Source organism: Hemibagrus wyckioides, linkage group LG23, assembly GCF_019097595.1.
Source record: "Hemibagrus wyckioides isolate EC202008001 linkage group LG23, SWU_Hwy_1.0, whole genome shotgun sequence".
Taxonomy (NCBI): Eukaryota; Metazoa; Chordata; class Actinopteri; order Siluriformes; family Bagridae; genus Hemibagrus; species Hemibagrus wyckioides.
Genome location: NC_080732.1, coordinates 11468271 through 11495681, shown reverse-complemented (window position 1 = coordinate 11495681; position 27411 = coordinate 11468271). Strand labels below are relative to the sequence as shown.

The 27411-nt window shown below is 37.3% G+C and overlaps 2 protein-coding genes across 8 annotated transcripts in view; both read left to right on the top strand.

Moving 5' to 3' along the window:
* LOC131344108 (intermembrane lipid transfer protein VPS13B-like) overlaps positions 1 to 16020 on the top strand; it is a 91237-nt gene extending 75217 nt beyond the window's left edge. For all 5 annotated transcript variants that reach the window (XM_058376089.1, XM_058376091.1, XM_058376087.1 and 2 more), the window contains 19 exons: positions 1475 to 1630; positions 2112 to 2375; positions 4391 to 4474; positions 5110 to 5285; positions 5518 to 5694; positions 5973 to 6180; positions 6299 to 6484; positions 7280 to 7426; positions 7518 to 7798; positions 7926 to 8053; positions 8181 to 8398; positions 9985 to 10103; positions 10382 to 11160; positions 11297 to 11473; positions 11789 to 11959; positions 12093 to 12269; positions 13351 to 13453; positions 14903 to 15152; positions 15236 to 16020. In XM_058376089.1, the coding sequence (XP_058232072.1) occupies positions 1475 to 1630; positions 2112 to 2375; positions 4391 to 4474; positions 5110 to 5285; positions 5518 to 5694; positions 5973 to 6180; positions 6299 to 6484; positions 7280 to 7426; positions 7518 to 7798; positions 7926 to 8053; positions 8181 to 8398; positions 9985 to 10103; positions 10382 to 11160; positions 11297 to 11473; positions 11789 to 11959; positions 12093 to 12269; positions 13351 to 13453; positions 14903 to 15152; positions 15236 to 15478 (4044 nt within the window). In that variant the 3' untranslated portion in view covers positions 15479 to 16020. The remainder of the gene's footprint in view (positions 1 to 1474; positions 1631 to 2111; positions 2376 to 4390; positions 4475 to 5109; positions 5286 to 5517; positions 5695 to 5972; positions 6181 to 6298; positions 6485 to 7279; positions 7427 to 7517; positions 7799 to 7925; positions 8054 to 8180; positions 8399 to 9984; positions 10104 to 10381; positions 11161 to 11296; positions 11474 to 11788; positions 11960 to 12092; positions 12270 to 13350; positions 13454 to 14902; positions 15153 to 15235) is intronic.
* Positions 16021 to 17633: 1613 nt separating this feature from the next.
* LOC131344113 (uncharacterized) lies at positions 17634 to 27410 on the top strand. Of its 3 annotated transcripts, XM_058376098.1 has the most exons (9): positions 17634 to 17782; positions 19467 to 19802; positions 19921 to 19950; positions 21800 to 22114; positions 22831 to 22860; positions 24775 to 24939; positions 26476 to 26520; positions 27002 to 27052; positions 27272 to 27410. In XM_058376098.1, the coding sequence occupies exons 1-9, from the start codon at positions 17710 to 17712 to the stop codon at positions 27283 to 27285; spliced, it is 1059 nt and encodes a 352-aa protein (XP_058232081.1). In that variant the 5' UTR covers positions 17634 to 17709; the 3' UTR covers positions 27286 to 27410. The 3 variants fall into 3 exon arrangements, with proteins under 3 accessions (XP_058232081.1, XP_058232080.1, XP_058232079.1); XM_058376097.1 differs by lacking the exon at positions 27272 to 27410 and having other exon boundaries at positions 27002 to 27084; XM_058376096.1 differs by lacking the exons at positions 26476 to 26520; positions 27002 to 27052; positions 27272 to 27410 and having other exon boundaries at positions 24775 to 25866.
* Position 27411: the final 1 nt, after the last annotated feature.

Genomic DNA, 27411 nt, shown 5'->3' with positions numbered 1-27411 from the left:
TGTTAATTGTTTTTCTGGTAGGGTTTGTTGTGGCATTAGGTGGAGAAGATTTCTGATGTGAACCACAATTTCCAGCTCTTCCTGGGCAATTGCCAAATATAGATACAATCTTTCCAGAAGTCTTTATCTCTGCATAGGCTCTGTTCAAATGGATTTTAGATGTGCACAGGGACCCAACTCTCACAGAGCTCCTACAGACCACATGCAGTAGTCCATACTCTTTCAGTAACTTCCACTCCAAATGTGAAGCACATGGTTATAGGCACGTGATATGACCCACAGCACATTTAGACTCCCATGACCCCTCAACAGCTGTGCAAAAGCTAAGAGCTGGTTCAGTTTTCCATGAAACTTGCATTCTTCCTCCTGAATCCTAGGAGGTTCCCTTAACATGTTTTATATCCTACTGAATCTGATAGAAGCAGATGTAAAACATTCCCCTCTTTCTTGGAAAAATGCTCCAGATCTGTCCAATTGCAAGGGAATCTCCCGTGCACAGTCCTCTTCAAGTCATTCCACATGCTTTCAAAAAGATTTAGATCTGGGCTCTGGCTAAGCCATTCCAAAACACAGGAACCCAAAATAGATTTGGACCTATCCATTATTCCCTCCCTTTGACTAGAGTCCCAGTCTCAGCTGAAAAGCAGCCACCACCATCTTTCATTGTGGATAAGGTCTTCTGTGGTTAATCTTTGTGTTTTTTCTACTTTGACCATAACTTTGACTTCCGTGGTTTGCATTCTCAGCACAGACATGTTGCTTGGCTGTCCATAAAATCCTTAACCTGATATTTATTAGTAAGAGAAATTATACTCTTTTGCCTATATAGGGAGATTAGTAGTAATTATTAGGAGTAGAGGAGGAGGAGGAGGAGGAGCAGTATTTTATTTGGTGCTATTCTTTATTTGTGTATTACCCTTACTACAACAAGGGAGTGGAAGTTGTGGAATAAAGGCAGTTCTAGACATGCATCCAGGGTCTAAACAAAATGTGTGTGAGTCACCTTAGTGTTGATTCATCTCTAGTGGATTAGATCTCCTAAACTTGCCTGAGCTGAATACCTTGCATTTGCTCCTATGTTTTTTTTTTTCTTTCTTTTTCCTTCTAACATATTCCCTCTCCCTTCCTGTTATTCTTCTGTCTCATTATTATTTGGAGTAGAAATCATTGGTGACCTTTGGGGAGTGCCTTATAATGCAAAGCATCCAGCATATGCCTCTTTGTTTCACAGGATCATACAATGCATATGGTTGAAACTATTATTACATTATTCTACTGTCTATATTACAACATGGAGATGTGTCATATACAGTAGATTAACACAAATACAAGTGGGTTTTCTGATCATTTTGCCAGCAGACTTTTCCAGCAAAACTTTGTTGTCTCCTAAATCTGTTCCCTAGACCAACCTATACACCATTTTATGCGTGTGTGTGTGTGTGTGTGTGTGTGTGTGTGTGTGTACTTTCCACAGCTGCTGCATGTGTGTATTGAAGGCTGGGGTAACTGGCGCTGGTCAGAGCCATTCAGTATTGATAATGTGGGGACAATGGTCAGATGCATCCAAAGGAACAGCCAAATTGCTTCACTCATTATTAAAATCCAGCAGCTGAATGGAGTGCAGAAGCAGGTAGAGTACTCTTACATGGTCAACTGCGTAGAGCACTGTTGTTTGGCAAATTGATGTATTTGTCACTTTACATTGCCTCGGACACAACTAAACTTCAACTAATAATGAATTAAAATATGACTGGCATGCCATCTGTCTGAACTTGCACCATGTTACAAATCTTACCTAAAAGATCATTTGAGCTAATGATATTTAAATTTAGTAGGTTAAAAAGAAAAAAAAAACCTAGATGTCTGAAGGTCTGACTCTTGTGCAAGATATCAAGTTGTAAATAAACTGTTCAGTAACATCGGAGGATTGTTGTCTGTATAGTCAGGGGAGATGACGTGTGTATGCATGGTACTTACATTTCTCTATACAGAAGAAATATTGCCCCATTGTGAAAAAGAATAATGCAGTGGACAAGATCCACTGTAAACTTTGAACACAGTTTATAGTTACCAAAACCCATTTTCTTGATATCTCCATCTTTCTCCTTCAGATTATTATCTGTGGAAGGCAAGTGATCTGTAACTACTTGAGTGAGGTGATTGAGGTGCAGTTGGTACAGCGCTGTGTTGGGCTGGAGGACCAGGTGCAGATGCGAAAGCTACAATCTTCTGTTGATCCAGAGAGCAAGTTACCTTCATATGTGCTGGAGGACTCTGAGGTGACTGGTGTCTGTGTGCGTCAACAAAAAGATCAGGAATGGTCCCAGGATGTATATCTTAAACATACGTCTGTGAACAACAGCTGTGTGCTTCAGGTATGTAATGGTATGATCCAATCTGTCTTACATGTAATGAAAAACGGTGCTTCTCAATCAGCTCCCTAGTTTAGTAGTCATGGCACTGATCAGAGAGTTGGCCATTTTAAGGGCTGTCTCAATTGCAAATTTCTTCCAGTGCACTGGAATGTTCACTCCCTAAAAAATCCAACAATGCACCGGAAAAAAAACAGGGTGCAAGGTTGCACACTATATTCCGTTACTGGAAATGAGCTCATATTTTCTGAAGCCTATCAGCTTGAAAAATTAGAGCAAACAGACTCTCTGCCAATTTTGTCTACAAATGTAAGTGGCTTGGTAGCATTGATTTAGCTCTCAAATGATTACTTATGTTAGTGATTTTTAATGTTATATGATGTTCTTCCAGCATGATAATGCACCATGTCACAAATGCAGAAGTCATCTCAAGATGGTTTTATGAACATGATAATGAGTTCAGTGTTCTTCATTGACCTTCCCAGTCTCCGGATCTGAATCCAAGAAAACACCTTTTGCTAAAGTTTCTAGTATCTCAAAGGAATGTTTCTAAAATCCTGTGGAATCTCTGTCATAATGAATTGAGGCTGTTTTGAGAGCAAAGGGAGGCCCTACACAGTATTAGTATAGTATTCAGAATAACATACTACGTGAGTGTACAATAATAATAACACTTTAGTATGATGTTACTGACTATTAAGTTGTTTGGAGAAAGTGTAGGAAGCGTTGAGAATTTGTGAAATAACTTTAGAGAGATTTCTTTTACTTTATTATTTAAGAATTGTTGTTCTGTTTCCCCTGTCCTAACCGTAAGGTACTGTGTATTAACACCTGAATCTCAAGCTAAGACCTTAGAACACTGTATTTTACTATAAAATACCAATAAGGCATTAGCTGCAGAGGATTGTGGTGGTTATCGGATCTTCATAGGATATGACTTCAACATTCATACAACTAGGTTGAGCTATATTAATCTAAAAGTTGCATGGTGACATTATGTGCTGTCCATGAATTATAGATAAATGCTGTAGATTGTCATCAGAGGCAAGGGTCTGGCCTGTGGGTTAAGTTTAGATGGGAGCTGTGCATATCTTTCTGCCATAAAAAATTATCTGATGATCAGATTAACACCATCATGTGCACACGTCACATAGCAGGTTCCACTTCATAGCACATTGCAAGATCATCTGGTAGATTAAAGAAGTGAGTGATATGACCCTGGGTTCAGTTGTTGTTTTCCTTGGCCAACATGTTCAGTATCAGGTTGTTAGTACACCAGTGGTTTCTTTGTTTTTCAGCAGATTCCAAATTTGTGTATTGGCTATGCTTAATGATTGGGTCTTGCTTGTCTCCCATAGAAGTGTAGCTTTCTGCCCTTCATATTGGTTTAATATCGCAGGCAAAATCTGAGACTACAAACAAGAGTAGACATTCAACACTGTTAATTGTTTAAACAATCCTCTCAAGGTTTCTTCCTCATATCCTCTCAGGGAGTTTTTCCTTGCCACCATCACTCCAGGTTTGCTAATTAGGGATAAATGTTAGGGATAAATTTAAACTTTATTATTTTCATTTTTCTTTGAGAAAATGTCCATTAAATTTAATTGAATTTTGATCTCAAACCCAAATGTAGAAGAATAATAGACTGCTGATTAGAGTATTTCTTAGTAAAATAAGATGTGAAATATTCACCATGTGACTGTTTGTCTTGCCAGAGGGCAATTCACAGGGGTGATATAGAAATCTGTCTATCGTGAATTAAAGGCATCAAAAGAAACGTCATACTGCAGACATTATCGACATTTAATTCAAGTAATAACAGTCTAAGGTAATAAAACTGCCAAGTATGTGCACAAATGAGAAAATTAAAATCATTCTAGCCTCTAACTGGTAGGTCACATGAAGGGTTTTCATAATGTCACAGCATTGAAGGTGTAATTCCCTTTGGCTTTCCCTGTGTTATCTTTATCTCTGTTTTTGGTATAGCACAGTCCTTTCATGTGTTTTTCTTCCTGTAGTTCCCATCTTCTACTGGGTCCTTGGTGTCTGTCTGTTGCACAATAATAACTCTGGAACCCAACTCTAATATGCAGCAAAGAGTGGTGAGTCTATCTATACACGCACAGTTAGGATATTACTAAATATAAATACATTATTTAGTATGAATAACATTTTAAAGAGATACAAACAGAATCAAATAGGAAGTTTCCAGAATACCAGTATACCAGAAAGGTTTAAAGGAAGTCTAGTTGAGACATAGAGGTGTGTGTATTAGAACTGGGACTGTGGGATTGACAAAAAAGGCTGCAAAGAGAGGGAGATTTGAGTATGAGTGAGCAGTCAGATATGAAGTTTGCAGAACAGAGCCCACATTCATTCATGTATCCTTGGTAACTGCCTTGTCTAGGTTGCAGTGGTTTACATAAGGCTTCTTAATTTATAGTTAGAACCTAAATTTGGAAGAGAATATTGCAGGCAGGTTGAGAAACTGTCATAACTCTGTATATTTGTCCTTTAGTGGTTATGTTATTTATTTATTTTTCCTGAAAACCTCCCAAATCCCTTCTGCTTTAGGCCACACACTCTTTGGCTTTAAATCAGAATACAAACACCTATATAGATATTTGGAGCACTAAACCAGTACAGATTTCACATTTCATTACACAGATAATATAGATATATACATACCCTACAAGTTTTATTTATGTGTGCATTAAGAATGGTTTCCTGTCTACAGGTGGTTTTCAGTCCTCTATTTGTAATGCGGAGCCATCTCCCAGACGTTGTCTTCGTGCAGGTAGAAAAGCGGAGTTTGGGGCAGAAGGAATGCCAGCTCATACAAGGCCAAGGGCGGGAGCAAGCTCTGTTCAACTTGGAGCCAAACCTAACACACCACCTCATCTTTCAAGCCAGGTACGTGACTCACAACACTTCACTCACAGAGGTCACTCACACACCTCACCTTTTCGATTCACTTCATTCATTCATGTGTAGTTATGCTCAGTCATACAAGGCTCTCTCTCTCTCTCTCTCTCTCTCTCACTCTCTCCACTACATTAGTTTTTGCTGAAATATTAAAAAAGGGATTAGAATTGTATGGTTTTAATTAATTAAGCATTTTCATTGATGTGTATGTGTGTTACAGTGAAGAAAGAGATATATCCCACTGTGCAGTACCAATCTCCTCAAATCTTATCAAGCAAATTCTGAATAAAGCTGGCCCAGAGAAGAGTGAAAACCTCAACAAAATCCTGGAACACTTCTATGGCCCCAGAAGTTGTGACTCACCATCCTGGCCCTACACCTACAAAAACCCAGACAAGTAGATATATACACAGACTGACACAAACATGTACTGCAGACTCTGTGTGAGAGGTCTAGTGTAGCTTTCTGTATGTGTGAAATTTTCTATTTTGAGTTGTGTGCTATTGTTCAGCCGCTAACAGAAAGCTTTTGTACTAATAGTTATGGTTCTCACTGGTGTGACAAACAAAAAACATCATTAATCGTAATTAATAATCAAGAAGGCATGTTTTGTTAAACCAAAGATGCAGAGTGTATTTCTCAAATCATGTGTATGATGGATTTTTGTCTCTGCAGGCAGGAGACAGAGCCAGTAGCTCAGTGGGACAGTCCCATGCAGGTGCGCTTATGTGCATGGAAGACAGGTTTGAGCACTCTTCTTGTGGAGTTGTTGCCTTGGGCTCTGCTCACCAACCATTCTCAGTGGGATCTCTGGCTCTTTGAGGATGAGAGCATCGTTCTCCAGATTCCTGCTGGCAAGACCATTGTGCCCCCAAACTTTAAGGTAGTCTGGTTTCACTGGCTAAATGGATAAAATATGGGTGCTGATCAAAGACCAAATGTCTCAGGTTCCTGTGTCTGTTTCTTTTTCCATTTTCCATTCTTGTGGGTCTGTGAGTTAGAAGGCATTTCAAATTGGCCTTTATTGGCCCCACACTAATACAGTTCACAAGTCAGAAGCAGTGCATCTGCTACATGATTTAACCTCACCACGCTGGACAGAGGTGGGTGGAGCCAAGATTCTGAGCCTGGATGAGGAGGGATATGTGGATGCTGACATAATTCTTGGAGCCCCACCCAGACAGAAGGTTTGTGAAAGAGACAACTTCTATAATAATTACTAAACATGTTTTGTCACACATCTTATTGTGCCTTGCATGCAAAAGTTAGATCTTAGAATAAAGCACATTACAGTCATTACAGTGTGTCCAAAAAAAGCCAAATATGCATACATTACACAGCCGCTAATGTCATGAGATAACAGTGTGTCATACTGTATGAAAGATAACCTTGGTCAAATTCTGTAGCAGACTAGATAATGCACTTTTACCTAATTGAGAACTTTAACCAAATGCCTTTTTGACTCTGACTTAAAGTTTGGGTCTCAAATACTAATTGTAAGGCAGTTCCAGTCCTCTGAGGGGTTTTTATCTGTATTTTAATAGCAATTGTTGATTCAATCTTGATTGAATATACATGAATGGTTTGGGTAGTAAATAAATTATATTAAGTGTAAACGAATTTCCTTTTTTGCAAAAGCAGTAATATTGAAGAGTAAGAGTTAAAAAGAGGTATTGCATTTTTCTGTAATGTCAAACTGCTTCATAAACAGAACCAACATTATGGTCATGTGGTATAACTACTATTTCTGATACACTGAAATTCATTAAAGCCAAGCCAAGTATAGGTTAGTTATGTGCTCTGCACATTCTGACATAGGTTAGAGTGAGGTTCCAGGGCAATAGGTGCTGAATGTCAAAGTTCATTGCTAACTGAGCCGTATTCATAATAGTGTTCGAGTTAGAAAACTGCCTTGATTCATAATGTAAAGTAACATGACTCACTTTTTGCGTCATCCCCCTCCCCACCCCAACCCCAAACAGCTCTGCCAGTTCTGTGTGTCCTCCACAGTGAGGTATGGGATTCAGATCTTACAGATTGAGGATAAAACCATTCTATTGAACAACACAAAGCATACCATTAATTACAAAGCACTGCTGTCTGAACATCTAGTGTCTATACCTGAGCAGGTAATGTGCACATGCTCTTATTACTTCTGTTAATAAACAGGTATTTCCTATATTTTAATATCCCTCTTGACATATGCCACTTATAATTTAGCCTTATAGTCACTCGCACACAAGTGTGTGGACAATGGATCCTGGGTCAGAGGCTGGCAGTCCTTCAAGGTGTGCAGTGTCTTGCTGGGATGTGTTGAAAGAGAACCCCACAGAAGAGCTTTCCTCTATGCTACCCCAAAAGCGAATTCTTCTCAGCTGCATGATAGAATCCAAACAGGATGAGAAATTATGGAGCCTGCCAGTCCCTGTGCAATCTGATTTTCCAAGACAAAGTGTGGCTGTGCCCATACAGCAGAATGATGACAACCCCCTCACCACCAGGTGGGTTATAACTTGCACAGTATGGTATTGCTGAGTCTCTATCTTCTCTAATTGTTTCAACCCCTTGTACTGAGCGTCTCTGGGAGAACAAAATGCTTTATTACTCAGTGTTTGTGTATATTTTTAGGGCCCTGGTTGTGACATATCTGGAGCATTTAGGAATCAACTACATAGCTGTGAGTGAGGACCAATGTCCCCGCATGCTGATCCATAACCTTTGTCCTAAAACCCTGCTGCTGAAGGAAAACCTTAAAGGTACTGTTTGTATGTATATACATCTTGCAAGAAGACAACTTTGCAAAGTTTTTAAATGCTCGGTATGCTAATAATCTTATTTTGTGTATTTATGTTTGTGTTTTTGCATGTCTGCATATGATATCAGAACCTGCTAGGGCAGAGGTGTTCTGTAAGAGGCTGCCCCCTCTGTGCTCTGTGCACCATGAGATGTACTACCATTTGTCCAGTTTCCCTGAATGCAGGCAGAGAGATACTCTGCCCTCAGTGATGCTCAGCATCGCCTCTGATGCACCCAGCCCTGCGGCCACTCCTACCACTCCCAAATGGACTGATGACATTGACATTAACAGCCTTGGCACACAGGTACTAACACATGTATTTTACTAGTAGCTTGCTTCTACTTTCTGGTGGAGAGCTGTGTTTGCTTTGTACTAAAATTAGCAATTTATTTTTAAAAGATACTTTTGTTCTATTTGTGCTTGTTTTACAATATTAACTCTCCAACAGTTCTTAGACCGATCAGACTCATAGTGCATAACCTAATGAATCAGTATCAAGCTCTATTTATTACTAGTCTTTATTGTTTTATAGCACTTCTGGAAATTGCTATAAATAAATGGCACTTGCCAAGTGCCATAAATGTAAATGCATTGGATAAAAATGCCATAAATGTAAATTCTTCTTATTTTTAATTATGCCTCATTGATAAACCTATTTCGAATCTTGTTGGTCATACAACTATAAAGTCTCTAGTAGTTGCCTCTGGAAAAGGCTCACTTCAGATGTCAGAGAAATCCATCCAATCTAACTTGAAGAAACAAAATACAATGACCCAAAATTAAAATGTAATGTGAAAAAGCAAATGGTTTTAGACACACCAAGTAAATCAAGAGACCTTAATCCAGTTCAGAATGCATTTCACCTTCTAAAGAGCAGACAGCAGAACATCCCCAAAAAAACAACTGAAAGGACCATTAAGAAGTCATAGTATGCTTGTGCAATGTCAGTGGGTTAATGGCTTGATGCAGTGTTTTGAACACCAAATAATTGTGTGGTTGGCCACCAAAGGTGACACTGTAATTTGTTTGAAACATCTAGATATTAATATCACCTATTGGGCTTTTGACCTTAAACCCAAATGTCTTCAGTGTATAGCAAATAAAATAAAATAAAATAAAATAAACTATTGGCTTTGCTATTCCAATATTTCTGGAGGGAGTATGTATGTGTGTATATATAGTACATAGAAAAATGTACACCACCTTTCAAGTCTATGTTTTTAATGTTCTTCAAGGCCTAAATAGCAAATGTGTCCTCACAAACTTATAGAAACCAACAAATATCCTTGTGTGACAACAAAAATTAATGCACCCTATAATTTACATAGCACCAGCCTTAGCAATAATAGTGTTAGCCAGTGTGCTTTGGATCATTGTACTATTGCATGGTGAAATTTTGGCGCAGCTGCAGCAGCTATATGGATAGCCTCACATTTGTCTCAAGAATATTCTGGTATAAAGTGGAAATCAGTGTCTAAGTGACCCAATGTTTTCAGAGTTTTCCCCAAGTCCTGTGGCTGAATAAAAATAATCATATCATTCCAGCAGCATACTTGACAGTTGGAATGAGGTGTTTGTGACGATATTCTTTGTTTTCACCAAACATGATGCTATGCATGATGAAACACCACCACCTTGGTCTCTTCAGTCTAGAGGAACGTTTGTGGTTTGTTGAAATTCAATATTGCAAACCTAAGTCATGCTGCCATATTATTTTTGGAGAGAGGGGGCTTTTTCCTAGCCACCATTCAATGAATGCCATACTTGTTCAGTCTTTCAGATCTTGGTGTAGCATTGAATTAGTTATCTAATTGAATAATTGTATTTGTGGAAGGTCCTCACAAGGATACTAAGGCAAATATGTATGATTCTGTTTTGTGTGTTCTATAGGTAGCGGTCTTGCCAGGTTTTGGGTGTTTATATATTACTGTAGCTTGTCAGAATGGCACCATTGTCCTCACCCTTGCACCTGAGAGCTGTGATGATGCTGCGATCAACAGACACCAAAGGTACAGAACACAGGCACTGACACAATATCCAAATAATACACTACTAAAATCCAAATATATATCCAGTACTTTAATGTTAGATTTTCATAGAAGATACACACCACAAAAGCATAAATAGTTAAGTAAATTAGCATAACCAGAGCCACACTAAGTTTCACACAGGTTCCACAAACACAACTGCATTCAAACTTCTTATGACAGATAATTAGTTAGTGGGTTTCCTTGTCTAGATGCTGTATTTATTTTTCTCATGTTTTTGTCTGTTTGCTTTCTGACAGAGTATCTAATCAGATGCTGTCTTTCCATGTGATACTAAGTGAAGTTAGCATGGCACTTTGTGATGACATCACGAGTCCGACTGGCTCGGTGGAACTCTTGCGTTTAACCATGTCTAAGGTTTTGGTATTGCTGCCCTTACCAGAGCCCACTATGGGTGAGACGCCAACCTTTAATGGTCACCATGTGAAGATACTGTGTGGCAGCCTGCAGGTGGACAACCAGCTTTACAGCTGCTCAAGTTTTCATTTTCCTGTCCTGCTGTGTCAGGAGCAGTTACCAGACACAGATTTGTGGGTGGGTGTTAAGGACTTGATCATAAATCCTGAGGCTTTAGAGGAGTTACGCCAGATGTGTTTCCTGTGTGTGGGCCTCACATTGTCCAGCAATGGGTACCACCTAGAAAAGGTCAGCTTCAAACTTCAACCAGCCCGCATCTATCTGGAGGACACCTTTATATACTACCTGAAAACACTATTCCATACCTATGTACCTGTTTCTGTTGTGGGTGACAAAGAGTTTGGAGACCCCAGTCTCATTATACCTGTACAGGTTTACCAGTCAATGCAGACTCTTGTTAGGCCTGTCCAACTACAGCAGCTGTTAATTGAACCAGTCAGTCTTTTGGTCAGTATACATGCTTCTCTGAAGCTCTATATTGCATCAGACCACACACCACTTTTCTTCTCCATTTTTGAACGAGGGCCACTCTTTACCACTCCACGTCAGTTGATACATGCACTAACATTGCACTATGCTGCAGGAGCCCTTTTCAGAGCAGGTGTGTTGCTCATTCTTTTACATTGCATATACACACACATACGAGCTTAATCATGTTTCACATCTCTAGCTGGGAAAACAGTAAAACTCTATAACTGTCTGAAACTCTGTTGTGCTTGGTTGTCATGTCTGTGTAGGTTGGGTTGTGGGTTCTTTGGAGATCCTCGGCAGTCCTGCAAGCCTTGTACGCAGTATTGGAAATGGAGTGGCTGATTTTTTCAGGTTGCCATATGAAGGACTAACACGTGGTCCCGGAGCCTTCGTCAGTGGTGTGTCTCGTGGAACCAGCTCATTTGTCAAACACATTTCAAAAGGTAATGTGGTAATGGCTTCCTCTTCTCTTTGGTCCACACACATGGAGAGGTGCATTGCCTTTGACTGTTAAGTAATCTTGGACTTTTGTACTATGTTTCTTATGTTCTGTAAAGCTGCTTTGAGACAATGTCCATTTTTAAAAGCGCTGTACAATTAAAATTGAATTGAACTTTTCACACCTTCTGCTAATAATATTTAAAAATTTAATGTTAGAAAAAATCCTTGGTATTTAATCCAAGAACGCTTTATCAGAAAATGTACAAGCCAAAGTTGATGTCTCTAAACCCCCACTCTCTACACCTGTTCTTGTGTAGGCACTCTGACGTCCATTACCAACTTGGCCACAAGTCTAGCACGGAACATGGACAGACTGTCTTTAGATGAGGAATATTACACACGCCAAGAGGAGTGGAGGAGGCAACTCCCAGAGACTCTGGGTCACGGCCTGCGCCAAGGCCTGTCCTGCTTGGGACTCAGCTTACTGGGTCAGTCTCTTTCACATTATCATATGTATACTCTCTTACGCTATAATTTAACTATTATCTTATTCCATTCTGCAGTGTGTGGGGGGCATGCCTGTTTGCATATCTGTACATATGTCTGTCTGTGTGCTTGTAGGAGCAATAGCAGGAATTGTAGACCAGCCCATGCAAACATTTACAAGGTCTATAGAGGCTCAAAGCACTGCAGCCAGTACTGCCCGTGGTGTCATCTCTGGAGTGGGAAAAGGCATTGTGGGAATTTTTACCAAACCAATCGGAGGCGCTGCTGAGCTTGTGTCACAGACAGGATATGGTGAGTGAGATTGCAATTATGTACCACATAACTGTTAGAGACAAATAAATGTACTACAGTTTGATTAATTGGGTTGGAATTTTAATGTAGTTATTGTTTCAGAAGTTTGTGAAAGTACACTTACCTCTCAATAGGAACATCTACTAATTTATGCACTTATCAGCCAATCATGTGGCAGCACCACACTGTGTAAAATCATGCAGATACAAGTCAGGATTTTCAATTAATGTTTACATCAAACATCAGGATGGGAAAAGAATGTGATTTTTCTGTTTTCCTTGGAATTTCTCTATAGTTTTCCGGAAGGTTTATAGTAACTCAAATAAGCTCTTATTACTCTGCTGTGCAGAAAGCAATTCAGAATGCACAACACATTGAACCTTGAGGTGGGTGAGCTACAACTACAGATAAGTACAACGGATTCCACTCATGTCAGCCAAGAACAGGAATCTGAGGCTATCATGGAAACAGGCTCACTGACACTGGACAGCTGCAGACTGGACCATGTGATTATTTTTTCTAATTTTCAACTGTCTACATTGAGTGAGCCTTTGTTTATGATAGCTTAAGATTCCTGTTCTTGGCTGACATGAGTGGAATCTAGTGTAGTTATCTGCTGTTGTAGCCCATCAACCACACGGTCCAGTGTTTTTATGCATGCTGAGATTTTTCTCCTCACCACATTTTAGTGTGTTATTGAGATTCTATATCCTTCCTGGCAGCTCGAAACAATCTGGCCAACTTCCTCTGATTTGTCTTATCAACAGAACATTTCCAGGCACAGAACTGTTGCTCACTCAATGTTTTTTTTTCCTCATACTGTACTCTGTAAACCCTAGAGACTGTTGTTTGTGAGAATCCTGGGCAGATTCTGAAAAACTTAAGCCAGTACATTTTGTACCAATATCCATGCCATGATGAGCATCAAATTGATCAGACTTTTTCTACATTCTGAGGTTTGATCTGCATTATTTTTGTACTTGGCTGCTGCCACACGATTAGATAACTAGGTGTTCCTAATAAAGTGGACAATAAATGTATGTTTAGTCCCTGCATATCATTGAAGTGTATGTATTCGCAGGTATTCTGCATGGTGCTGGGCTTTGGCACTTGCCAAAGCAGCTGTACCTGCCGACAGACTTAAAATCAGCTGATGGAGCCAATAGCCATCTTAAATATGTTTGGTAATACATGCTTTCACACGTACACATACACTTACACAAATAACATAACACAATACAATACAAAAATCAAAATTAATAATAAAAACAGAAATTCAGAAACACTTTAAATAGTTTCAGCTTTTACTATAGTTTATATTCAGCCCCCTCCAAAAGTACTGGAATAGAACATAAAGGGTATTGGTTCAATGAACCATTGAGACAGTAGATTTCATTTCTGGATACTTACCTTGATGTGTTAAGCAACTTAGAACTTTGTCACCTAATTTTAGGTGAGCAAAACAGATTGGAACAGTTTGTCTTGAAGTTAATCACACTTTAAGTCAAAACACTGGGCTCAAACAAAGAATAGACATTCAGAGCTGTTAAACAGTGAATGTAACAGGGTAGCAAGAAACACCAGTCAATCACATTCTTATATTTTTTCAATAATTTCCACTCAAAGAATTAGTGGCTTTTAAATTAGAAATGAAAGCTAAAATTCAGATTCTGATTCTGACTTTCTCTTATGTCTCTATTTGAAAGCCCTGCCCTTAGTTTTTAATCTCTTGTTAATTTTAGACAGGTCAAGCAGTTTGGAGCATTTTAAACAACTTGGGGAAAAAATCGAATGAAGTGTTTAAGAATACTTGGATCACTTGTCCATGCAGAATACATGAAAACATTTGCTTTTATTTGTTTTTTTTTAGTATCTTGACTCCTCGGTGTCACTGCTGGGTAGAAAGTCACTCTCAGTGCTGCCATTGTGGAGTGTAAATAAATATGACTGCATATTGAAATCAGGACCACCGAGATGCCACTTCTGGGCCTGTAATCAAGGCCCTTAAATGCTCAGTTGTATAAATTAGATAAAAGTCGCTCTGGATAAGGGCCACTGCAGATTTTTGTCATCATCTGAGGTTACATAACACAATCGTTATTTAGGTGCATTAAGCAAGAACTGAAGGAGGGTATACTGTCTTTTTCACATAACTTTATACAACTGTTTGTAAAACTTCTTGTGACCCTATCTGCCTCTCTGGTGACCACAAGAAAAAGAACCTGTGGGGTAATTGATTAAGTTTTAAATGTGTATGCATTTATATGGACAGTATGAATACTGTATAGTATACTGCATTGTAGTTTGTGTACCTAATATACTAGCAACTGTGTATGATTTGTGCACACAATATAGTTTGATTATTTGATGGCTGGATTCTTAGACTATATTTGGAAATCTAGCTAGATGATTGCAGAGGAATATTCCTCATATTGAGTGCAGTGTGTACTCATTAACAGTGAAGTTAATCTGTATGGAACGATTTTTGCACTACCTGACTTTTCTTGGGCTGAGACTTGAGACAGAAATACAGGAGGGATAATTCTACTAACATCCTTGTGTTTGTGTATGGACATTCTGTATTTAATTTGCTGCATTAATCTGTGTTTTTGTGTGTACATGTATTATTACAGGAAGATGATGCAGTCTGTGGGGCATCCGGAAGTACACATGGCACTGTGTGTATGCATGATGAGCAGTTCAGGGCAGGAGCATGCAGGCTGTCTGCTCCTAAGTGGAGAGGTGCTCTTTATTGTGAGTGTGTGTGAAGACACACAACAGCAGGCCTTTCCTATTACTGAGGTACAGTGTCAACAGGATGCACACAACCCTGAAAAACTCACACTCACTCTGCAGCAGCATCGAGTTACCAGCAACAGTGAGGTAAACACTTTTTTACTTTTATTTTTTTACCGACTGCCACATAAAATTATCTGTTTTCAGTATTTACACTTTCTGTCTCTCAGGGTGACGGTGTTCGTGAGCGTTTATCTGAGCAGCAATACCGTTGGTTGATGGACTATGTAACGTGTGTTTCGCAGTACTTCTCCTCTTCCTCACTCTTCCAGCCACCAGTCGTCATGTCAGCTGAACCGGCCCCAAGTATCACCAAAACCTATCATTACCGTGCAGACCCCGCCTACATCCAAGTCTTCATCTGTAAATTCAACATGGTGAAGAATAAGGCACTGGGCATTGGCTTTAACTGAGAATATTTGTGTCCTCTGGTGCACAAATATAATATATAAGTATTGAGTGTTTACTTTAAGAGTGACTTCTACATCAACAGATCTGAGGTCATATGTCTGATATGGTAGTCTCTAAACGTTATTCAGATTTTCATTTTAGATGTCTGAATTAGAGCAAATTGTTGGCCTATATTTACAAAGAAGGCTGCAATATGGACACTCTACACTGTCATGTCGAATGCATTCTTTTGTTAAACCATATTTTATGTTGCAAAAAATATTGATGAATATGGTTGTATGGAAGTACTATTTAAATACAAGATGTTAATTTGGACTTAAATCTGTTTGGGGGCCTTTTTCTCTGACTGTGAAAGAAAACAACATTTTAATTTGGACTGGTTTTAAACCTGTTAACTGGTTCTTAGTCCATTTTTTAAAATAAGAATATTGTTAAATGTCAATTTTGTTTAACCTTAATAGCCATTGTAAATTGCCATCATGCACAATTAATAATATGTAATATATTCTGATTAAAAAATGCAAAATATTCCTAGATCTCGAGCCTTGAGTCTTTATTTTCCCAGAATATCACATTTACAAAGGAATGAATGTGTGGAAGTTCACTTCCAGAACAAAAATTTACAAATAATTTACTCACCCCCTTGTCATCCAAGATGTTTAACATGACTGCTCAAAAATTTCCTTTAAAAATCCTGAGCAATTGAAGCTGTGGTTGCTTGCTCTGCACCTGAATATCAACACACCCATACATTCTCCTTCTACCTTATTGTTAGTAAAGATTGTTTGACTTTTTTGCACTTCCTTGGTCTTTGCATGTTCGCTTTGTAAACAGTGGGTCTGTAGTTCCACCTACGTGACCTTTTGACGTGATTACGCAGTATGTAGTGTCGTGGACACGCATCCCAGAGCTAGTGCTACACGAGATTTTGTGGTTAAAAAGTATTTTTTTCTAACAAAATGACCGATCGTTTGGCAAGATAAGACCCTTCTTCCTCGGCTGGGATCCTTTAGAGCCCTTTGAGGCTGCATTTAAACTGCATTCTCTAAGTACAAACTCACGGGCACCATTGAAGTCCACTATATGGAGAAAAATCCTGAAATGTTTTCCTCTAAAAACAATTTCTTTTTGACTGCAGAAAGAAAGATATGAACATCTTGGATGACAAGGGGGATGAATAAATTATTTGTAAATTTTTGTTCTGGAAGTGAACTTCTCCTTTAACTAAATTGTACAAAATCATCATTAGTGTCACAGCATAATCATACAAGATTTTGATCTTCAATTTTCTGTCCAGTGAATATCTTTTACTGCTGGTTATCATCCTATTTTCTAAGGTTTAACCAAACAGATCCTGTTTGTGTACAGATTAGATGATTACATTTGAGGCTTGCATTAGTTTGTGTTCACATTCACAGTCAGTGAAATAATTGATCAAACTAAAATAATTCTAATGTAAACTGATGTTTTTAATACTTGGTTGCACATCCTGTGTGGTCAGTGACTGATGACATTTACCAAATACTAGGTTTCTTTCCTGGTGATCCTCTGCCAGGCCTGCAGATGGCTTTAGTTTTTGGGGAATTTTTCCATCAATGAAATGAACCTTTAACTTATAAAGCTTATACCAATAGCAAAATTAATCAATTCCTTCATCCCATTCTTTCATATCTTCACCTATATGATTTTCAGATTACAAAGTGGTTTATTACATGAAACAATAAAAAATGGCTATGTCCTCTGAGACACAAAGGCAAGGCAGCTTTTCATCCTTTTGACCACAAGATGGCACTAGTGTGCACCGTGCTGAAAAGCTTCCAGTAACGAACCATATCACGATACAGTGTGATATCAGTGTGACATCAAAATAAATAAATCAATGATGAATATGGACACCCCCCAAAACAGATATTTATTTTTTTATTTGTTTGTTTGTTTCCTCTGTTTAAACAACTGAGAAAGAAATAAAATATTATTTTTGAGCCAATTTTAGAATTTTGGAAGATTTTCAATTAATAATGATCATTATTCCAACTTAAATGATTACAGAGCAGGACTAAAAGCATGAAGTTCTGGAAATCATCTTCACTTTGTCTCAAGATATAGAAGAATAAAGAATACTTCTTTTTTTAGTATTTCCTCTTTTCTCACAATCAGAAACTACAGCAGGTCTGAGGACACATTGAGGAAGGCTTACTCACTACAGAGAACACAGTGTATTGACAGGATCTGAATGATGGCATGGTGCCGGTTTGATTCTTACCACTTAATATTTCTTCTGATGCTGGCTTCAACAGAATGCAGAAGTGAGTTTGATATTTATTCACAATTGATCACTATCGCTTTGTATTATTATCTGCATATCTATATATCTAAACGTCATGTTTCTGGTCCTGAGCTTGCTTGAATTCTTATTTGATGGATTTTTGCTCCTGTTTTTCAATTTATTGAACTGGTTATTTGTTGAATATACAGACATTTACAATTCATGGTGCAAAACCTGATTATATTTATGAAAAAATAGAAATTATGATTAGCTAAATAGCAACACATATTACAAGCTGCTGGGATCAGGAGTTAATCAGAATCTTAATGTAATACATGGTAATTTTTTAAGAAAAATCTATAATCAAGGACAACTCAGCAAGGACTAATTACTGATATGGTTACAGAGGAGAATACACTAGTTACATATACAATGAATACACTAGTTACATATCATATCATATCATATATTATGCATAGCTTATTCACTTTTTTTATACCTGAACGACTATATTAAACACTTTATATATATATATATATATATATATATATATATATATATATATATATATATATATATATATATATATATATATATATATATTCATATTCATATTCATATTCATATTCATATATATTCCAGAGGTTTTCAATATGGTTCAAATCTGGAGATTGGGCAGTGGTCTCTCTTTTTTTTTTTTTTCCAATATATATATATTGAAAACCTCTGGAATGTCATCAAGTGGAAGATGGATGTTCACAATCTATCAAGCAAAAAGAGTGGTATAAAGTTCCCCAACAGCAATGTGAGAAACTGGTGGAGAGCATGGAGCATGCAAATCGGGGTTATTCCACCAAATACTGATTTCTTAATTTTAATTAAGAAATTTAATTTAAATAACAATAGGTATATTTTGAATTTAGGAGAAATATTGTCAGCAGTTCACAAAAAAATGAAACAAAACTGTTCATCTCACCAATACATGCACCTGTAAGAAAAAAACATAAGAAACTGATTATTTTGCAGTGGTCTCTTTTTTTTTTTCCAGAGCTGTATATATATACAGTATATACCATAACAAAACATACTGAAAGTGCTCCCTTAGCACTTCTGTTTTCTGAAATTTTAACTCTTGAACTTGACTTTCTGCTTCTCTTTCTCATTTCCTATAAACCACACCTCAAAGGCCTTTAGAGCAGCATGAATGTATTATTGGAACAAAACAGCTGAGAAGCTGTAACAGTGGAATCACCAGTTATAGTAGTAGTTATGAAAAATAGTCACACAATAAATATCAGTAAATTTGAAATTTACAGAGAAAATACTTTGGGAGTTGCAAACAGTTACACATTCCCACATTCTTTACTGCAGGTACACAAAGTCATTAATTAAGAAACTCCTACATATGCATTTGGCCAAAACAAAGAAATATCATTTATGACTCACAATGACAGATATACGAACAGTTATATTTATTGACTTTGTGCTGGTGTTTGTGATAGTAACACAAACTGAGAAAATATTCTACAGGTGCATGGCTGTGTGCCTGGGGGAGTTTCTTAACTTGTGATTTGTAGAATAGAATCTAGTGACAAATGCAATTTTTTTCACTTATAGTTACATTTTATTTATAAAATTTATATAATTTTTTAACTACAGAATTTGATTGAATGTTCAACTGCTATTAAATTCACTTGCTGTCTTTGTCTCTTCTTTCTACCCAGAGTGTAGTGTTTTAAATGTTGATGCAGTGCTGAATTCAGTAGTTACACTTACATGCCCTTTAACAACATGGCCTGAAGCCACACAGGTCATTTGGGAAGTTCTTCAAGGTGAAAGAGCAGAAAGAGTTGGTAACTGCTCCTCATCCTGCACCACAGGAGCTATTAACAACAGAACCCAGAAACCTCTATGTAAAGTAAGAGCTGTGGAAGATTTAGAAAAAGGAACTGGATCACTGATCATTAGTCCTGTGGCGATCACAGATGCGGTTTGGTATCGTTGTACAGTGCAAAACAGAACTGGGCCTTACTGTTCTGAAATAAAGATTTCAGTCAAAGGTATGTTTCTGAACAAATTAATATTAATAATAATAATAATAATAATGTGTATAAATGCATGTGTATATGAATATCATTTAGTGATTTCATTTTAGTGGTTTTTCATTTTTCTTTTCAGATGAGCCTCAACTTCAGACTTTGATCAAAGGTAAATTAGGATCACAATGTTTTATGTATTCAAAAACAATTTATGATACTGACCTTCACAAAATCATCTGTAATTAGGAAAAATGTGGCATTATGCAGTATAATTTCCGCAGATATCTATAGGCAGTGTGTATAAATTTAAATACCTGATTTTAAACATAATAATGGAAATTGATATCTTCTGAATCTATTCAATTTTAATCGCATAGTGCTTTTAACAATGGACAAAGCAGCTTTACATAAATCTGGAAATTCAGGAAATTGCTGGTATCGTGCCCTTTACATCTTATAGATGGCTTTTCAAAACAAACTGACTTTAGACATGATTCAGAAATTATTCACTCTATAATCCTTTTTTTCCTCTCCCAGTCTTTGATAGCTGATATCAGCTCAAATAAATTAAGAGTACTTTTAATCATCACAGTATAACATCAGGTCAGTTAAACTTCAGCAATCAAACTGTCCAGTTATTAAGCATAAATGATTATGAACCAGTTTCACCAGCTTTGAGAATAGAAATAGAAATAGATTATAAAGCCTTTAATTGTCATTGTATAGCTCTGGATAGTACAAAATCTGGAGCAAAAAAATTGGAGCTAATGTCAGTGTATACACATAATAGCAAGACTACGATAAACCAATTTACATAGAGCGCAATGTTTTGAAGTATAAGTACTCTGCTAAGAAACATACCAAATATTGCACAGTCCTTGCTTTTTCTCTGAGCAAAAACAAAAGTGAAGGCAAGTAACAGACTGTGATGAGATAAAGTGACTGCAGTAATAAGTTAGCAAGTTGCACCTCTGGTATTCTGCATTACTGCATGTGTGAGTTTATTGTTCTGCCTACCAGCCCTGAATGGGCTTATGTTTTGGTTTTTATTGTCCTATTATTTAGTTCTCAACAAATGACACAATGTATATACACCGACCAGGCATAACATTATGACCACCTGCCTAATATTATGTTGGTCCCCCTTTTGCTGTCAAAACAGCCCTGACCCGTCAAGCACTGTATATTCTGACACCTTTCTATCAGAACCAGCATTAACTTCTTCAGCAAATTTGTGCAACAGTAGCTTGTCTGTTGGATTAGACCACACGGGCCAGCCTTCACTCCCCACGTGCATCAGTGAACCTTTGCCACCCATGACCCTGTCGCCAGTTCACCACTGTTCCTTCTTTGGTCCACTTTTGATAGATACTGACCACTGCAGACCGGGAACACCCCACAAGAGCTGCAGTTTTGGAGATGCTCTGATCCAGTCATCTAGCCATCACAATTTGGCCCTTGTCAAACTCGCTCAAATCCTTACACTTGCCCATTTTGTCCTGCTTCAACCACATCAACATTTAGGACAAAATGTTCACTTGCTGCCTAATATATCCCACCCGCCATGATAAGGAGATCAGTGTTATTCACCTTACCTCTCAGTGCTCATAATGTTATGCCTGATTGGTGTAAGTAATGTAAACCTGAATATTTAATTCATGTGTTATTGCTCACATTGTTTCCACCTATTTCACGTACCTGCTGCTTTCTGAATCTCTTTGCAAATATTTCGTTCCATGTTTATGTGCATTACCTAGTCTCATCTTCCCCCTCATGCTTCTAAGTTAATTGACTTCCTTTCCAATTTCTCTATGAACATTACACTTAATTTACTCTGTTTGTCTTTACCAGTGTTTGCAGAAACTCTTTAGATTTTATTCTAATATATATAAATAATATATTATTTGTTTTAAAACAAGATCTTAGCAGCTTGCATTATTTGTAAACTTTCCTTGTCATGAGACCTATGCATTTGATCTATTTAACTAACATATAATTTCTTTCTTTCTTTTTTCTAGATTGCAAAAGCATTGATCCATTTGAAGCTGTTCTGAACAAGACATTTATGCTTCAATGTCCTGTGGACAGATCACATCTTGATGCTTCGCAGTTAATCTGGGGGACTCTTGAAGCAGATGTGACTATTCCTATAACTCGTTGTCCTACAGGCTGCACCTCCAGTGGAGCCCAGAAACCACTATGTGAGAGAGCAAAAACAATGAAGAATGGTTCACTGACTATCAGTCCTATGTGGCCCACAGATACTCAGTGGTTCTGGTGTGCACTTTCAGGGAGTTCCACTTCATGTTATAAATTTAAGCTTATTGTCAAAGGTTTGTTCCAAATAGATTCACTTTATCTCAAATATGAACACATACTTCAGTTGCTTAGGTTTTAGTTATTTTCTTCAGCGTACTCTAAAATGATAATGATAATGATAATAATAAAACCTTATTGATCCCACAGTGGGGAAATTCAGTTGTAACAGACAGTTAACGTGCAAGTAGCCTAAAGAAAGAAAGAAATTTAAAAAGACAAATAGAAAATATTGCACAATACAAATGTTAATACATTTTTGTTTCACATTAGAGATACAAGGGTGAGTCAAATGAAAACCCTAAAATTGTGCCACGGACACAACAGATGTGGAACGATGTGGTCTTCTGATGTAGCGCAGATGTCTTTCTGCTCACAATGATTGTACAAATGAATTAGCTTATTAAGTGTAGCCTCTCTGTCAGCATGACCCAGTCTCGCCATTCTAGGTTGACCTCTTGCATCCACAAGGCATTTCTATTCACTTATTTTGGCTAAGTGCAGGTTCCTGGATGATTTTTACACCGTTCTTATTAATCTTCTAATAGCTCTAAATTCTTCTGTGCTGAAGTGCTGGAACACTAGCATTACAACAAGTTGAATTACATTACATTGAATAAACAATGCAAAGAAAAAAAGTAAGCTTTTCCTTTGACTCACCTGTATCCACATGTATCTACTTGATGGAAGTATACTATGTCTGCTATCTAATTTCCTGTGCATTTTTCTTCAGAAAATGGCTCTACTACTTGGCAAATTAAAGGTAAGACATGAACAGTTTTGGTCAGATATATTAGATATTATTTAGAAATCACAAATTTCTAAAGATATCTTTCTTGATCTCAATGTCAGATCTTTGATCTCAAAATCAGTGAATATAATAAGAAAACTAATTGAATTGGAGGAGATTTATAGTTACTACAGTAGATTAAAAATCTGACAAGTTTAAACTTACATAAATAGGTGTGGACCCACGATACATTGTAGCATTTTTTGGCACTCATGCTTGTGTAGACAATGACTAGGTTTTCTGAAAGTTGGCGACAGTGTCAGTTTTGTATTCTGTGCCTCAGGAGTTGTTGTAGAGAGAGTTGCTGGGTTGGATGCACAGCAATGCAGTTTGGGAGTCAGAGATATCAGTAAATCTGTTAACAGTAAATGGGCATGGACAGTGAAGAATATGTCCAGAGTAGAAGTCTAGATGATCCACACATGGATAACCTAGAATCAGACAGTTCAGTTGAAAGCTATGAGGCTGAAGCAGAAGTCACATACAGAGTGAGCTTGTGGCTGTTGGTGGAGTGTTTGACAAACCCTGAAGCTGATTTTTCATCAGCTTCAGGGATTGATGAGGCTATATCTGTGGCTGTGGCTGGAAAATTACACTGTATGGCCAAGTATGTGGGCACCTGAACATCACACAATGGCTAAATGATTAGCTGTACTCTCTACAGGGGTACTGTCAATCTTGAGTGAGATTTAGTTCTGTTGCTGCCTCTTCCTGCAGTCCACAATTTTTTTTTAATTTTTGGGGACATTCAGAGAGATCTCATCATGGTATGTGGCCTTATTGTTGCTGGATATGAGCATCTATCATCAGCAAACTTGTCAATAGAAGTGGAGCTATTGTGGGACAGCCAGTCATGTATATAGAGAGTAGAGCAGCAGGTTCAGGACACAACCTTGTGGTGCCAGTGTTCAGAGTTATAGTGCTTCGATGTGAACTGACCCCACTCTCACTACCTGGGATCTGCCTGTGAGAAAGTCCAGGACCCAGTTGCAGAGTGTGGTGTTAAGCCCAAGGGCTCTGAGCTGGGAGGCACGCCTATTTGGGACTATGTATTTTATACTGTTGTCTATAAACAGTAGCCTCACATAGTTCCCACTGCTGTTAGTATGGGTGAGGGTGGAGTGAACATTTTTTTGATAAATCTCTTAAAGACCTTCATGACTAATGATGCAATAAATAAAAGACAATAGTTATTTTGACAAGATGGCTAATTGTTCTTTGGCATAGGAATGACAGTGGATAGTTTAAATCAGGTGGGGCACACAGCCTTAGTCTCATGCCCAAAACCACTGGCTGAATGTGTGATGCATATGAAACAGGAAATTGGAAATTTTGAGTTTGAGGGAATTCAAGAGTTTCTAAGCTGTCATCTGTTTGATTGGATTCTATAGGATTTCTAGGAGAATTTTGTTGTGTTTTTTAATGGTACACAGCTGTTGTGATGTTCTATTTCCCTCATGGAAGAAGGAAGCCGTTGTGTGAGAATGAGACTTTATAAAGATCAGCTAAAAGCTGGATTTTCCAAATTATGTGAACATGGTTCAGATACCCCAAAACATAACACTGAACAAAACTGTTTCAAACTGATTGATCGTTTTACATATTGGTCAGACACTTTCTCAGACAGTCCTTGACCAATAAAAGCTGCTATGTAGTCCAGACCTGCAGTCTGTCATTTCAGGCTGAATATCATGCTTACTTGAAAAGAATGGAGAAGTGAGGTCATGCTTACTTGAAGAGAATGGAGAAGAATTCACCTTTTCACTTTGGCTTTTACTCATTGTTTCTGCTCAACATCCCACTTCCTTTTCACAACTGTCATTATTCACTCATGAAGAAAATGAATGTCTGAAACAAAATGAATGTTGACTTTTATCATACTTGCAGCTAAAGGTGCAACACAAAGTGCACAGGAGCAAACTGACACAGTAGTCATTATGAATGCCACAATGCTAATTATAACCTCAGCAACCTCTGCTATCTTCCTTTTGGCCATACTGGTTGGGGTGTACATCTATTTCCAAAAACAGAAAAAGGAAAACACACACAAAGGTATGGACATTTTTCCTCACTACCTACCTGTTGTTGCTGATCTATTGTGTAGTAATAGTATAATTTATATTTATGTCCTATATATTTTATATTTAACCAATGATTACCACGAGTGTGCAGTGCTGAGCAACTGGCAGGACAGGTTCATTTGTGCATATTCGATTTATGCTCTGCTCGGTTCTTTTGTTTGGTTGCTTCATCATGTGTCTTTTTTTATTCATGTCTTATATCTGCCCCTGTCTTGTTACTGGCTGTTCCCCGACTGTGTGCTGATTATTCTCATATGTTCTGTGTTTCCCCTTTAAATTGTTGCGTTATTTAAACCTTAGTGTGTCACATCTTTGTGGCAAAGTATTATTGCTGTTTTCTTGTGAGCTCGCTATAGCAAGCCTTGTTCTCTGTTCCATCTTTAGTTTCTTGCATCCTGTCTAATATCAGCTATTGTTTTCTTGTGATCTCACCTTGCCTGCTTCATCTGTTTGTTAATCGCCCAACGTCTACCTGTTTGTTGGATCTTCATCTTTGTTTTAACCATTGTGAGAGATAGTAATTAACCAATGTCTGAACAGAATTATTCATTTTTCATTTGCCCAGTGATGAATAATCTTTATTAAATAAATATTTTAACCCTATACAGACCAGAATAATTTAATAAGTTGATATCGTCACTATTAACTGGACCTAAAACAGTTTGGCATGGCCATCAATAGAAAGTTAATTTCCTTACTCAAGTACTTTCATGAGCCCTACATTGCCATAACAATACAACCAAATGAAAACCAATGGTAGGAATGTAAACTTTATTATTACTACAGTACAAACTATATTATTAAGATCAGAAAATAAGACTAGCTGTAGTCAAAAAGTATGTTAATAATATTAACATGCTACAAAAATAAATAACCAAAAATAAAATACATTATACAATTAAAAAAAAATCAACTTAAATTATTTAGAATAATTACAATACTATTTGTGTTTGAAACCTTTCATTTAATATATAAAAAAATAATTACTAGTGTTTATATATAAGACATATGGGTATATATAAGGACAGAGGAAGTCATATAATGTACAAAACAGATTGTATACGTCGGCGGTTTCTGCATTCCATAGAGATTTTGCATTTATTTACAATGAACTGATTAATACAATGAAATGTATTTTCATTTGGTCAGGTAGATGAAGGTTGTTGAATAGCTATACAGCACACATGCAACACTATAGTAAACTTCGCTAGCTATTGCTGTCAGCCCATTGGAAACATTAGCTAGCTATAGCAATCAATGCTAGCTAGAGCTAATTCACTGGCCATGTACATGTATAATTAAACATTTATTTGATTTCAGATCTATTTTACATGTCATTTAAGTCATGTTAAAATGTACACAATTTCATCATTTTCTGGACTTGGGACAGAAGTAGGCATCTAGGAGGATCTATATCCAAATAGAATTTTAGGGAGTGAATATGTGTTTTTCTTGTCTGATAAATATGCATGGATAATAAAGCTAATGATACCTCTTTCTCACACAGTTGAACGAGAGAATCCGTATGACGATACAGAAGCTATAAACAGTGGTAATTATTTTCACAAAATCAGTTGCTAGATATACTGTATGGCCAAAGGTATGTGGACACCAGCATACCCCTTTTTGCTTTTTTTGCTTGGAGTTGGTCTCCTTATTGTTGCTATAACAGCCTTCACTGTTCTGGGAAGATTTACAGTTAGATTGTGGAGCGTGGCTGTGGGGATACCCATCTAGGCATGAGATCATTAGTCTTGTACAAATTATTTACTTCAGTTCAACCAAAAGATGTGTTTGGACCGATTAATTCTTAAACTTAACTTTCTACACAGTTTTGTGCTTCAACCTTTGGAAGGCCCACATATGGGTTTGATGGGCAGGTGTCTACATGCCTTTGGTCAAATAGTGAATGTCTACACACTTTGCATATTGATATACTGAATGTATTTATCCATAACAATACAATAAAAAATACATATTTCCTTTTTAATTAATTTTTTGAATATTACCTTTACTATTTCTTTTCTTCCCAGATTTTTGTCAGTTTTCTTTTGTCCAGGTTGAAAATGAAAGCTTACATACCTGTAAGTTTGTGTGCAGATCATTTGACCTTTAATATGAACATTATGTTTGATTCAATGGAAAATACGACATCACATATAGTAGTGCTGAATAAACAGTACACTCAACTTGGTTTGTAGATTAACTGAAATTATTGATCATACACTATATATAAAATACATTTATTGATTTCACTAACTGAATTATTAACTAACTAATTATTACCAATTGTCTTCCAACAGTTAAGAACAACTGAGAAGAGACATTCAAACATCTCAAAATCCCATACTGTTCCCTAATGTTCTGTTGCCCAGTCTGTTCAGGATTTTTTCTTTTTTTTTGGCTACTGATGTAATTAAAAAATATGTTGTTGTCTGAATAA